Source organism: Vigna radiata, chromosome 9, assembly GCF_000741045.1.
Source record: "Vigna radiata var. radiata cultivar VC1973A chromosome 9, Vradiata_ver6, whole genome shotgun sequence".
NCBI lineage: Eukaryota > Viridiplantae > Streptophyta > Magnoliopsida > Fabales > Fabaceae > Vigna > Vigna radiata.
This window is the reverse complement of record NC_028359.1, coordinates 3,963,720-3,979,225: the sequence shown is the minus strand read 5'-3', so window position 1 is coordinate 3,979,225 and position 15,506 is coordinate 3,963,720. Positions and strand designations below refer to the sequence as shown.

Here is a 15,506-nt window from a genome sequence, read left to right as displayed (position 1 = left end):
CATTATTACCCTAATTAATTGAGTTTCACTCACTCCTGGTTTTGCAGTATTGTTCACCACTTCTGGTATCCCTAGAAGAAGCTTTTGGTATCCTTCTGATACACCATTTAGTTGAGTTTAACCCACTCATGGTTGTCGTGTTAACCTAGTAAACCTTGTTACTACGATCTTGACTGAGTTTCAACCTCTCATTGTTGTGCAGTATTCTACCACTCTTGGTATCCCTAGACACTTCTGGAATCCACCTAATACATCGTCTAGTTGAGTTTAACCTACTCCTGGTTGTCGTTGTCAACCTAGTAAACCCTGTTACTATGACTTTGACTGATTTTCACCCACTCCTGATTGTGCAGTATTCTTCACCACTCTTGGTATACCTAGTCAACGAATAACATTTGCTACCCTTACTAGTTGAGTTTTACCCATTCTTGGTTTCCATTAGACAATCCTGGCATTAACCTAATACGTTGCCTAGTAATCTTTTAACTCAACTAAGTTAATCAACAAGTGTTTTAATTCTCGTCAGAATGTGCAGTCAACATATTATTTGCAAGTCTTTAGACGATTACTCTCATAGAGATGATATCTATTCAATACAAATCAATCTAAGAGACTCTCTAACTATTTCTCTCTTTTCTCTCTTCTTACAATAGTAAGGTTATACATCAATCAATCTTGAGAGTAATTCTTCTTTCTTTTAGGTGTTTCTCTCTATTTCTTCCTCTCTTCTTACAGTAGAAGTACGTATAGCAATGAAGCTTGAGAGAAATTCTTTTGTTCAGCTCTTCTCTTTTTTCTATTCTCGTGTATGAGGATTTAACTCTAATATTTCAGAGAGAGATCTTGATCCTTCTATTGGAATGATTTTTCTTTTCATTCCTCAATTTCCCATCATATTTTTCTTCTTCTTTGATCTTCTATTTATACACCTTTGATAATATAGCCGGTAGACGATGCTTGTCCTTGAGATTTGTTGATAGTGTAGCTGTTGGACGAAGCTTGTCCTTGTAATTTGACTTTTCGTAGCTTTTATCGTTGGTGGAAATCATAGGTTGATGTCTTCTTGTCATAGCATACTTGCTTTTCAGAGCTTTATCAAAAGTACATTAGACTATTCATTTTGGCACAACTTTTGATGAACAAAACATTTTGTTAATGTCTTCTTCTTTCTAACGTTCATTTCTGACTTGCATTGAATAAAATAGATGAATGCTTGTAGTAGGTATCCTGCATAAGTAGGATATATATCTACATAGTAGATATGTCCTTTTTCCTCTTTACCTTGTTGCTTTTAAACATTGAGCATTTAATGACATTCAATGTTTGTTCAGAACAATCAAAGCTTTTAAGTTTTCCATTGTTTGATCAGGATTTAACTGTTTGAGTTTTCTAGTGAAAATACTAAGTGTTTCATGAGGGTTTCATCATTGAATGAGAGTGTTTTTAGTATATGGTTTCATTTAACCTGTAGGTGGCTTTTTCTTGGCTAGTGTTTGTTTGGTAAATACTTGTTATTTTCAAGATTGTGTTTATTGGAATGTCTTTTATCATGTGTTTCGAAGCAAGTTTTGTTCTTTTGGTGTGTTTACCAAACTCATCAATTTATGGTGAGAGTTCATCTAGGTCAGTTAAACCATTTAGATTTTTCTAGCCGATGCATTTATCACGTTGTTTTTGTGCCTTGATAAGTCTAAATAGCTACTTCAACTTATATTTATCTCCTGCATGTTGTACTACTTTGACAAACATCAACCTGTATATTTTTAATCCCTTGGACAGTTACCTTGAGTTCTATTAGGAATTAGCTCAACAAGATAGGCTCTGATACTAATTGAAGTTCAGGAAACACTAAAAGGGGGGTTGAATAGTGTTTCTCAACATTTTTTTCGAGGCTAATATATAGATCATGATTTGGATGATCCACACAAGCTACTTGAAACGACTTCATAAATGTTATTCTGATGAATGCATTTATAGTTGCAGTTTTAGATTATCCTCCTAGTGATTAGGAAGGAGTGATTCTTAGTGTAGGTGGCTCGTGTTGTAGATGTGTATGATGAGGGATTGCTTTTTGGATAGAATGATAACTTATAAACTAAAGCTTAGCACATAAACAATTTATATTGGTTCACTCAATTGAGCTACATCCAGTTCTCCTTTAAGACAACTTAGAGAATTTCATTGGATATTTAATGAAAAATTTGAGTGAGTCAACTCAACCCGACTCACTTATTAACAAATATAAAAAGTGAATCTGGTTCGATCTACCACAAGTTAGTGGATTAAACGAATTGGCTCACTAGCTCACTTCATTATAAGTTTTTTTTTTCAATTTCAAAATAAATAAAAAAATTTAATTCAAATCTAAATAAATTTAGTTCCAAAATGATATTAATATCTAGAGACAATTCAAAATATAAAAATACAATACAATTCAAAATCAAGTATAAAAAGCAAAACAAATATGTATCTAACATTAATTTTTTTATCACTTATCCATCTATAAGATTATAGTATTAAACGGATAAATCTACATTATTTTGTTTTCATCAAACATCTTTTTATTTATCCTCGTCTACAATACAATAAAAAGATTGTTAACTAATAAAATTGAAACACAAAGTAATAATTAAGTGAATTCACAAGCCTTAACTCATTACGAGTTTAATCCGAATGAACTGAGTTCTTAATGAGTCAAATTCAAAATTAACTCAAAATTTCAATTTTTTTTTTACTAAACTTAGTCAGAATCCATAACCAAATTAATTCATGAATTCCAACCCATTTTGACAACATTGTTTTTTAAGTTATTAGAATAAGATATTTTATTAATAAATTGATGTGAATTTAAAATCAGTATAAAATATAAACGTGATGTTTAAAGAACATTTTTTTTTAATCTTTTCAATTCAAGTAAAATCTGTCCTTTTAAGGGATAAACTTTGAACAAGATTGATTTTTTTTAATTAATTTAATTTACAATTATCTAAATTAAAAATGGGTAGATGGAAGTTGTCCAATTTTAAAGGGAGAAACTTAAATTAACCATGAAAATTGAAGAAACTAGCATTCACAATCTAAACTAAATAGAGCATGAGTATAACTAAGTCAAATTTTATGAGAGGGTTGCTAGCTATAAGCATTTGAAACATTTCTCACTCATAAAATCGCATTGCTGCTCTTGAAACATGAACATTAAATAAGTAGATAGGAGACGGGACAAAAGATTCAAATCCTAACTTAACAGTTTCAAATTGTTTAGTTCAATGAAAATATTGGCAAAGATTACAATGTAGCTGTGATAGCAATACAAGAACCGTATGTTATGCATAATCACCCATTTCATGCACTATGCAGCAAAAATATCATAAAGTTCCCAATAAACTCTGCATTCCTCATCTTCATCCTGTACTATTAAAAAGCCACCAAAGTAGCAACTGAAATTAAATTGCTACACCCGAATGAAAAATCATGATCCAAAAATACACTTCATGCATCAACTAGATCTACGGCTCTGCTTAACCCTTGGCATCATGTGCAATGCTATACCATGTTATGAACTATACTCAATGCACCACTCAACCAAGTACACAGCAAAAGAAGACTCTTCGTGCAGAATGTGACCAAATCATCTATATTTTCCAAGCTCCATCTTCTTCTTGATTGTTCTCTGACCATAATATATTGATGAATCTATGATCCCTGCAACGGTAAATACACCTGTGCAGAATGCAGAAAGGTTGAAATGAATTTTTAATCAGTTGCGTGACATGAAAACATAGACGTCCCGATGTAAAGACAAGTCGATTATGAATAGCAAAATCATTAAGTGAAAGTAGTACCCAGTTCATACTGGCTATGACTATTTTTCATTTAGAGCTTAACTTTGATGCATTATGTTAGTGTAAATATAGCTTTGAAAATGATTAGTACAAAAGTTCGTAATTTTTAATCATATGATGAAAGTTGATAAGAAATTAATTTATCACCGTTATCTTTCTCTGCCATGAGAGGATAGAAAGAACAAGAAATTACCTCCAATAATTGCACAAATATTAGTTAGGAAATGTAAGAATGGAATATGTTCCTCTTTGAAGTTGACCTGCAGCATAAAACAAATCAATTTAAGATCCAATACACTTTTTCTTTAACTTGCACTACAATATGCTTCAACAGAACTATGAAGTTGGGTTCTTGGATTCTTCCACGCAAATTAAAGATAATGGATACATATTTATGTTGAATCAACAGGATGTATCATAATTTAGGGACAATTTAAAATAAAATAACAATACCAATCATATTGTAACTAGCAAAAACAATATAGCAACTTTAGTTCTATTTTGTGGTTATAGCAGCAGTCTCAATAAAATTAGTCATTGAGATCATTGGCAAAAAGCAGCCACTCTTAGAGGTGCCATATAGTTACCAAAAATAGTAGTCATATAATAGAAGTCTCCGTACTTTGAGGGTTGAAACTTGCTTGAATGTCTCACCATAGCACACAACTATCTTCATCTGTTTTTAGTCAATAACTTAGTCACATCCTGTAAGCTTTGACTTGTATACATACTTGTTTCCAAGTAACTCACATCATGTGTTTTAGGTAGAAGAAGGCTTCACTTTCAGTGGCTGTTAAAAACCTAGTGCCTAGAATATCAGGATTATTTTTAGTCTTAGAATTACCTGACAAGAGCTTATATTAATAATACCATAACTTGACCTAATGACACCTCTAACAACTATTTGCCACCCTAATAAATTATCACTAAAGTAGGAAAGGGATCACAATCCTCAAGATATCTGAATTCAGTTTAGGGCAACAAATTGACTCTGAATATCTTGCGCTCATTGATAACTCAACCAGAATAACACGTAAATCAGTATCTTAGGTTCAAGAAACTGATACTGTTTGCAAATAATGAACAAATGAAGTTTTGACTTGTGCAAGTGCTTTTATTTCGCAGCGTCTTAAAGAACCATTGGACTCAAGCAGTGATAATTGTATCTACACTAAGACACCGCATATTGTTTTCATTCATCCTGTCAACATATTCCATTGAGATTTTCTTCCAGGTCATCCTATCAATGTGACAACTTCGCATCTCCAGAGAAACAAACCAGAACAATCACTAGCTAAATACGAGCTGATCAAAAATAAAAAATAATAAAAACTAGCTAAATACAAAATCTTGCATTTTCTTCCTATTTCCCTACACTTACACCCTAGGGGTGTTTTCAAGTTGTTTTACATAGTGACAAGATTTTTAGAAAATTATATTCGGTTTGTGAAATTTTAGAGATCAAGTATTACTCCAAAGTTTCTAAGTTTAAGTATTTATTTTAAATTTGATTACAATGGAGATGGAAAAGGCTTAACAGTTCCGAACTCCTTTGACTATAATAATTATGGAAGAAAATAAACTCTGCTGGATCTGAAAGGGGGACTACTTATAAAATCATCGGCTTGTGTCCTTTTGAATCTATAGTAACAAAATTTTAAATAGGAACATACAGCAAAAGTGCAAAAGAGGGCCCAATACACCCATTCACGATATGAGGAAATGTTTAAGAGGTTATCTTACAATACAGGGAAAACAGAGACTTATGCATGCCTGGCTGTATCAAACTAAAGCAGAAAAACACAAACTTCGAGTCCAGTCAACGGAAGCCGAAAAGACATCAACATTATATGCAATTTGCTAGCAAAATTAGGCAATTTTACCTTGATTGGAGATATGTCATAAAAGAAGAAAACTCCAGGAACTGCAACACCCAGCTCTGAACTCTTGAAATGCTCAGTCACTGAATACTGTGCAATAACATTTATTATGCTACGTAGGCACTATCCGATGAATCGTGAAATGACAGTACGTTCATAATATTAAAAATACCTGATTTGAATGGATAACACGACCTCTAATGTCTGTGTATATTGTCGGGACCACCTGTGTACACACATAGATGCCCAAACAAGTATCAAGCAGAGCATAATTGCAGGCACAATATTCAAGAAGTTAGAAGAAAGCATAAATGATGCAACAATTTGAAGCAAATATTCAAAATGTTTTTGCTGGTTCCCTAGTAGCTTTGGCAAGACAAATACTGGAATATACTAAAGTTTGTAAATACAGTATACTAAGAAAAGAAAAAGAGAGAAACAAAATGCAATATCATCTCTTAAGAAGTGTAAGAGAGATTCGGATAATAACATAATTATAGATCCATAACTAACCTTTATAAAATACTGGTACATGCCATGAGTTGGTCCTTGCACCCACTTTACCCTGCAAAGGATTAGAAGGAGAACAAAATTAGGAGACTTCAAATGATTAAGGAAGAAAAATTTAGGCACGGTTTTATCATTTGATGAGGCAATCATGGTCAACTTAAATGCTCAGAGAAAAAAGAAAAGGTGAAAAATAAATTAACAATTTGCTGTTTCTGCAAAAACAGTTCATTGCAAGGCTTCATTGTAACAAAATATGAAAATTGAATTCTGTCTGTATGTGTATTGTAGATGTAAAACCAATCTTAAACCTTCACCTAACAGCTTAAATTTACGGTAGAGTTGGTCCTTAAAATGTACTGCATGTAAGTGGCCAATAGTTACATCAAATTTTAGGTACATATAATTAAGAGTTCTCTCCCCTTCCATTGTCTTTTCCATTTTCAATACAAAACTACTCTATTGAAACCAATACAAAAGTCAGAGGTTACAATTTCAAGACAAAGCATAATAGTTGTATTGTGGTGCAGTTATAACTTATAAGCCAATGGATGTTTTACAATCAAAAGTCTGGTACCCTGGTTTCAGCTCTATATGTTGAGAGAATGGGAAAAACACATTTGTTCAATAGTCGAGTGAAAGGTTCATCTCAAAACATTTGCATGCTTCCTTGTTCTCAACAATAGGGTTGAATAAGGGTAACAAACAAATGACATTTGGCCTACCTTATACATGAAGTTATGGCTTAGTCATCAAATCTGTTACAATCTGGTTGTTTATTATTTTTGAAGATTTCAAACGGCCATTTGGGAGAACGAGAAAACACATACATGTCATTTTAGTGCCTTGCAAATTGCAACGTGAGGAAACATGCTTCACAATGACTGCAAACAAATTACTGTGCTTTTACAAGTTATAGTCTTTTAAATGGAAACTTGATTAAGTTTTAATAGAGGGGAAAAGTAATTTACTTTAGAATCTTAGTCTATAGCATTAGATTCAAATTTTACAAATCTCAATATGTTAAAACTCATGCCCATGTCCATCCTTGACACCAGAAAATAAAGGCGTCAGCTGGAGAAGAAAATTACCCATCAAGAGGATTTACCAATCCAGGGAAATGGTGACCAAAACTTAATTTGTTGATCCGATGGCTTATCTGCATCATATTTTGAAAATCAACCACGAGATTACAAGGAAAGGAAAATCATCAAAACTATATCAAAGTTTTCAAAATATGATAAATAATTCAGGCAAAGGACAACTAAAACCTGTTCAGTCTTACATTATAATGATTATCCTGTAAAGCAAGAAGATCAGCAAGAAATATAGCAGACTGAAGAAAGCTTTTCCCGGTTGCAAAATGAAAATTTCCTGCCACTTTATTAACTTCAAGAGATCCTTGAATGTTGCATCCTTCACCTTCTTCATCCTTTACCCTTTGCACATAACCTTCTCTTTGACACTAAAACAAAACCAAAGCATCAGAATGCAGTATACCTCCTACAAATTCAAGCACAAGGACAAAGTACACGAATCCAGTATAATTAACACAAATGTCGGATTTCATCAGCCAAGAACTCCAATACATGCTATATAATGGATCAAGGATCTATAGAATAAGGTACAGCGAAGCCTTCTCATTCCTGTTGTTAGCCTCCTCGTTGCATCCGGAAGTTTTCATAAATTATAATAAATGTGCTTCAAGCAACAACATACATAAAACAAGTAAAACCTCTCAAGTGTGGCATTTGAATCCACAGAAAATGCCATTGCTTATTGTGTAATAGAAAGAGAGTATCAAGCCAACCTGATCAATCAAATCCATATTTGTCAGACCCCACCCCTTTTTCCTATATGCTTCACGCACTTCTTCACAAGAATTACAACAGTGTTCATCTGACTGCATGAGAATGAACAAGAGAGAAACCATAGACAAAAGAAATCGTTAAACAATTGCAGAGTACAAGTTGCACTGACAAAAGTGTACAAATACACAGTAAAATATAAGTTTAGAAAGCAAATTAAACTACTCAAATGAAAGCATCAATGATGATAATTAAATTTAACTTAAAAATAGTATAACTTTAGACAGCATATTAAACTACTCAAATGAAAGCATCAATGATAATAATTAAATATAACTTAAAAATAGTACAATACATACTCAAACTTCAGTTACCCAAAGATTCTGGGGTCATTCCATACAAATACTACTGTGTTAGTCAAACCAAAAATATTTAACCAGGATCATCCCAACAATGTAACACCATGTGAACAGTAGGACCAGCTTACCATTTTCTACAATATATATATATATATATATATATATATATATATTTAACAAAAGAGTATTATTAGGATTTATCATTGTTATTGACATTGTTACTGAAATGAACAGTGAAGATAATTTTGGTCTTCAAGAATAAGCACAGAAATAGTATATCTTTTTATTTTTTTCAACTTAACAAACATAAGAACTTTGATGACATAAAACATAAGGCATGGAATAGAAATTGAATAAAGGCAAAACTGTTACTGATGAGAAAACTACAACACAAAACACAATTAATGTATAAAATAGGTTTAGTTAAATTTTTAATCCCTAAAACTTGTGGTCAAACCAGTTTTTATCTCCCAAATTAAAAAAATATATATCACTTTATTCCCTTAAATTTGAAAAAAAAAAAAGTTACATATGTGTGTGTGTGTGTGTCTGGTGCTGTTTTAGACCCTTAGCACTAAATTTGAGGGACTAAAATTATTTGTTTTAAAATTTTGAAGACCAAAACTGAATTCACCCTTCAGATACAAAAAACATAGTTAAGCCTTTTTCCCACTATATTATCTAATCATGTAAAGACATAAACTGTATTTTCCCTTATATATTAGACCAGGGTTTGAAAACTATAACCTAAGGTTGACAGTACTTTATACAAAAAGTAGACCAAGGCACAAAAATTATCACACAGGTAATAGTTAGAAATTTTACAAGCTATCAACCCATACAAAAACTGAGAAAAAGTGAGGGTAAAAACAGTTATGGTCTTCAAATGTATTTCTTTTGATGAGGCATGAGCCTTTTGGCACCTCCTATGATAAGCATCAAAAACTCCCTAGAACCTTGAGGACACTCTTCACCCTAGATTACCTAGTTTAGATTCAAAACTTTTTTATAGTCAAATCTCACCCAATTATGTCACCACAACCCTTGATACTTAATTTCTCCCTTCTTTTTTCATAAAATCCTTAAAACCTTAACACAATAAAAAAAAAAATCTATTGAACACCAAAGCTTTGACAGTCACCACATTGAAACCAAAACATGTTGTGATAGTTACAAAAACTATAAGAAACATGAGCTAATTTAAGTATAGTAAATGATCGAAGGTACCTCTTCCGCACCAAAACATGAACCACAATACTTCTCATCATGTCCAAGTCTGCCACCATGTTTTTGTAACGGTCTCTCAATCTGCAATAGAAGAGATATACACGAAACAAAAATGAAAATTCTTTAGACATGAATAGTGACCTTTGTCTTCGAAATGACACATAAAAACTTAGTAGAAACAAGGGGTAATGACATTTGCAACAGTTGACTTAATTTATGCCAGCCATCATTGGTAATGAATTCAATAGGTACGAACCAAGAACCAAAAATAAAATCTCATCAAGGCAAACACAACAGGTGATCAAATACAAATATATACAACTCATTACTGTGTATAATACCCAGATCAAAATCAAAAAACAAACAACTGAAACCAGAGAACCTTCTACTTCCTATAAACACTAAGCAGTAAAAATGACATTATTGACTTGGGAGAACAAACATAATACTGGAAAAGCAATCTACAAGAAAAATTATCAGACTCAGAAAAACAATCAGGATGTCTTTTTTGAAAAATGAATTACCAGTCACATTACAACCATCCAGTCTAAAGGTACTTTTACCAGCAGACACTCAGGATCCCACATAAAAGTCTGTAAGAGCTTCATTCATTAATATGCAACAATCATGTTATCATCCATATTCCATTCCTGCCTTGAGTAATGAAGCTTGTATTCATTTTAAAGTACTTTCACATTAACAGGTCAGAACCTCTATTCTACTTGTCATCCCTATAAACATAAGAAACACAAGTGCAAGGCCTTTCATTTCCAAACAGCTCAGTGAAATACTAAGTCATAGCTAACATGGTTCTCTAATACTACAAAAGTACGAAAATGCTTCAGGCTAGCATTTCTATTAACAATAATTCCTATTAATTTGTATTAGAAGACAACAGAATTATAAATAATGCAGCCTTATCTCACAGCACAATCTATGAACTGAGCCTCTAGATCTACCAAAAACTAAATTTTTCAATAAAATCATTTAAAGTACAATCTTTTGTCATGGTTTCACCTAAAGTTACCATCAACCATCCTCTATAACTTTTAGCTGGACTATCTTCCATTTAATTAACTTTTCCCATATTTCCAAACCACCTTCAGCTAAGTTTAGTCATCTTCTCAATAGGTGCTTGCTACTCAAACTTTGCTTCCAATTTCCAACTTTCTAGTATATCCACTCATTTACCTCAACATTCTGATTTCAACAACACTTTTCTTAAAACCCAATATTCACTAATATAAAACAACAACAATAACATCATCATCAACAACAACAACAACAAAGTCTTAACCCACTAGATGAGATGAGCTACATAGATCATGCCTTACTCAATACAGTTAAACTAAAGCTTCAAGAAAATTAGTTAGCCAAAGATCCCTTAATGATTTCCTCCAATGTCCATTTTGGTCCCTCAATGGGTGTTACACCAATCTTTCCTTGTATATAGTAATTTCTTATTATGTCCTTTCTACGAAGGCAAGTTAAGAGTCAAATAGATCAAATTCTATGACAAGCACAAAGCAAACAACCGTTGTGAAGTAAAAAGAGCCAGGGTATTTCAGCTAACCTTTGGTGCACCAATTCCATCCTTCCTCTCTTCTACCACATTACCATTAGCATCAATTCTTTTCTTCACTATATTATGTCGCTGCAAATAGAAATAGTACAGTATGAATAATATTTAATAACTAACAATGGTATGAACATGAGACTCGGGGAATGATAGAAAAAGAAGTATAAATATGCAGTTAGAATTAGAGGAACTGAAAATTAATTGATAAGATGCTAATGCAAGCAGAACATACTATGTCAAGGTGCTGCTCCCCACTAATATCCATTGCATCTAAACTGAGTATTGAACATCGAACAGCAGGAAAAGTGACATCAAACTGCATTTAAAAGGGAAAAATGAGTTAAATTTTTAGTATTAAAAGGTAAAGTCAAGATTAAGAAGACTAATGCTTGAAGGCGTAGAGGATATATGAAGGTACAAGGCCAATCAAACCAGATAATGGCACCTATACAAGTTGCTTTGAAACAAAATCACTAAACAAATAAATGATTCATAGATTGGGCTTGGAATATGAAGATCTGAACAAAACTAAAAAAAGTTACACTTCAATTATATAACAACAATAATTACATTGATGTGCAAGGTATCTCCTCTTGAAGTATCCACCAAAAGTGTACTCTCTGTAACCGTGTAGAGATATAAATCTGCAATCAAAGGTAACAGATAATATTATAGAAATTTAATAGGAAAGATAAGAGGCACATATGCAGGCAAAAAAGCAATCATTCAGAGAAAAGCCAAGTTAGCTCATTTAATATCACTCAATTTTTTTCTACGACTGGGTCCTTTTATCCCTAAATAAAACTAGCAATAGTTAAATAGCAATCATACAATAATTGCAGAAAATAAACTTAACTGGATAAATCTTAAAAGTGTGATACTAGCATTACACCATCATTGGTTTATGCCAATAATTTAGAACATTACTCGTGTCATACATATCAGGATTATATTATCAGAATATTTTCTGTGACATGAATCAGTTACATGTCATCAATTACATTATTGAATCAATGGATCTAGGTCCTTATTGCCTTGGAACTCTCAACTATCAACCATCAATTTATTATAAACATGGAAAATGGTCCGAAGAGAAAGAAGATGGAAAAAAAAAAAAAAAACTACCGTTCCACCTAAAAAGAAATCTTCAGTTTCCTAATTCCTAAGTTCCCTCACCACTCAACGAAAATACATTACAAATTCAGCTCAATGCAACAAAATTGCCGAGCGCAGGACACACAAATTAACACAATTTTCTCAATACCCGAAAATCAAATCCCTACTTTAAAATTTCCCACCTTTCTCAACCAGCCAACAAAAACAAGTAAAAACTCCAATAATCAACAAAATTTAAAGGAAAAAACAATACAAAACCAGGAGATTCAGGCCATACTTAGCTCGGAAAAGAAGAGGAAGAGCATGACAGCCGCGGAAACGACGGTGACGACGCCGCCGGCGAGCGTGCGGCTGTAAAAATCTTCATTGACTTTTGGGTACGCGTCCAAATTGCGGAGCCTGTTGAAGACTTTATCCATGGATGGTCGCCGAAACCTCACAAGCACCCACCTTTCAGAGAATATTATACTATGAACGGCGCTCCGTCACCAACGGTGGCCGGAGAATGGCTCGTGGGGAAGGAATGGGTTGTTGAAGAATGAAGAAAGAAGGAAACAAACACGGGATCATATGACCTCTTATTCAAGGTCAATTTAGTCAAACATGCCGTCTAAAACCCCTTTTATTTTTTACAAAAAAAAAATGAATGATTGGTAAAAATTGAGTATTTTAAATTTAGAAATTAATTCTCAAAATTATATTTAACCGATTACGGCTGTCTAAAGTGGATATGAACTTTTCGAATTTACGTTTAACAACCACAAATAGCGTATTAACTGATTTTTCCTTTCTTTAAAATATGTTTCCTTCGTTGGTGAAAAACGAATCTTTGAATATTGGTAGTTGTTAAATGAACAAATTTCACTAAACTTTTTACTTTTATATGCACACAATTACTGAGGTAAAATTTTAAATTATAGGCACATATTTAATTTATTTTTTTTATTTAAAAGCATAATTTGTTTTATAGTAGTTTTGCTAATTATCGGATAGAAATGTGATTCTGTTTAAAAAATTGCTTTTATAAACATTTTAAAATAAAATCCGAGTCTACTTATTCTATATAAACATTTTAAAATCTTAATTTTAGGTTTTAAAAGATTAGGTTAATAAAAAATATTGAAAATCATTTGAACGTAAAATCTATTAATAATATAAATGATGGATATTTTAAATGGATGTATACTATTGATAAATATAATCATTTTGAATATATGCTAATTAACTAGAGGAATATAAGTAGGCAATAATTAGTAGATACACTGTATGGCCTAGACGATCATACAATCATCCTATAACTAAACCAACCTGATGGTCTTGGAGAGCAGAACGCAACCAAATTGATTGAGCGTGACAGAAATCCTAAACTTAGACTGGACGGCCAAGAGCAGAACGTTCAGTCTAAGTCTAAGTCAGTAGTTAGTTTTTTTGCAAAGATTAAGGTAAGTGGCAATTAGAGGTATTGGGATGAGATTGGGCTGTGATTAAGATTTCCCTAATCTCAAGCTCATGGCAAAAACTATAAATACATGTCAAAGGTAAGAGGTAGGTGATTCACATTTACTCCATATTTATTGCCATTGTTTTAGGCTATTTTACAAACAATTAACTGACTTTGGCATCTGAGAACTTTTGACAAGTACTCCTCCGATGGAGTGAAGATGAAGGCATGAGACATGGACTCGACAGCTTCCCGAGAGAAATTGTGTAGGCGTTAGGATTTATTTGACCTTATACCTAAAACAGTAGAGATATCCCATTCTCTACAATTAAGTGATCTAGATAATGCTACTTTGTATTTTATTCACTTAATTTTGTTACACTTGAACGATGATCAAGTGAGTAGTTCTCTTAACCTCATTTACAAATATTCCAAAGATTTATCAACACAAACATTTATTGAAGAAAATATTTATTTTATAATCTTCATATATTATTATTTTGTGTTGTTAATAACTTGGATATATCCAAAAGTATTTTGTACACATATATTCATTCGATACTTACATCTTTAATAAGAAGATAAGGAATACATTAATAACTAAAAGAAAGAAAGAACAATTTGTGTAGGAGAACCAAGAAAGATTGGGCACAAGAGTAAGAAAAAGGAACGCACATACTTATGGTAGGTAGGAAGTACACATGGTATAAACCAAATGGCTTAGCTAAGAGTATAGTGGACCGGATTCTAGCTTTAAGAGATTGGGAGGAAACCTGACCTAGTTGCAAACAATATGTTATGGATAAAACAATTTCAGATCAATGTGCCTTAATGTTAAAATCAGTATAAATAGAATAGGTCCTAAACCTTTCAGAACCTTGGACGTGTGACAGAATCATAACAATTTTGATGAGTTTGTTAACAAACAATGGGCCTCCTATAATGTTAGTAAGACATGTTTGAATAAGGTAAAAGAAAAGCTTTAAAGAATGAAATATGATCTAAAAGTGTGGAACAAAGAGATTTTCAGTGAAATAAATAAAGAGAGGAAGCCAAGGTTTTCCGAGAGTTTACATAAATTTGAAGAGAACATGCTACTACCTATGGAAGTAAATTCCAACTTCAGAACATTTGTTTTCCACACATTTAAAGCCTGAGAAAGAATAAATCAAAGTTATCTCACTTAGTTTAACTTTGATTCATAAATTAAATGAATCAATTTTCATTGATGTAACAAATGATTTAGCGGTTGTGAATGTAAATTTTGCTAGCACCGTGAGATAATATCTACGTTGTCCAAATCAGTTAAAAAAAATACTAAGTGCTTTCTAATTTCAGAATTAACAAGTTTATCATTATTTCAAGTTTCATTATCAAGCATATTAGAACTATATTATTTGGTAACCATGGTAACATGACTAGATTCATATACTCAGACCAAACATCACTTGGTAATTTAACCAAATAAAGAAACTAAAAGAAGCATATAATAACACATGATTTTATGAATATTTTTATACATCAAGGAATACTTATTAATTGAGTTATATATCACGATGAAAAAGGAAAATATTTATCGTAAAAACTTTGGGTCTTACATCTGGTACCAATCTTGTCTTGCACATATACAATCCTTCTTTCACCTCTCCACCATCATTACATCTAAAGTTAGGTTAATAATGGAAACAAGGGTTTAGAAAATAGGTAGTTGCATGCAAAGTCCTACGAAGTTGATTATCCCATCGAG

The 15,506-nt window shown here is 32.3% G+C and overlaps 1 protein-coding gene across 1 annotated transcript; it reads right to left on the bottom strand.

The window, feature by feature from the left end:
* Window positions 1-3,227: 3,227 nt before the first annotated feature.
* On the bottom strand, window positions 3,228-12,903 carry LOC106774269 (endoplasmic reticulum-Golgi intermediate compartment protein 3). The gene is made up of 13 exons (XM_014661204.2): window positions 12,596-12,903; window positions 11,773-11,846; window positions 11,435-11,518; window positions 11,197-11,277; window positions 9,624-9,704; window positions 8,040-8,132; window positions 7,515-7,694; window positions 7,321-7,388; window positions 6,236-6,287; window positions 5,895-5,948; window positions 5,726-5,812; window positions 4,036-4,102; window positions 3,228-3,720 (listed from the first exon to the last, which is right to left on the bottom strand). The coding sequence occupies exons 1-13, from the start codon at window positions 12,735-12,737 to the stop codon at window positions 3,629-3,631; spliced, it is 1,155 nt and encodes a 384-aa protein (XP_014516690.1). The 5' UTR covers window positions 12,738-12,903; the 3' UTR covers window positions 3,228-3,628.
* Between the last annotated feature and the right edge of the window lie 2,603 nt (window positions 12,904-15,506).

Excerpts from the sequence above, each read along its gene's own strand:
- LOC106774269 (XM_014661204.2), bottom strand. The coding sequence starts at position 12,737 with ATGGATAAAGTCTTCAACAGGCTCCGCAATTTGGACGCGTACCCAAAA. Across the intron at positions 7,695-8,039 it reads ATATGGATTTGATTGATCAG|TGTCAAAGAGAAGGTTATGT; the intron begins GTTGGCTTGATA and ends GTTTTGTTTTAG. Across the intron at positions 3,721-4,035 it reads TATTTGTGCAATTATTGGAG|GTGTATTTACCGTTGCAGGG; the intron begins GTAATTTCTTGT and ends CATTCTGCACAG.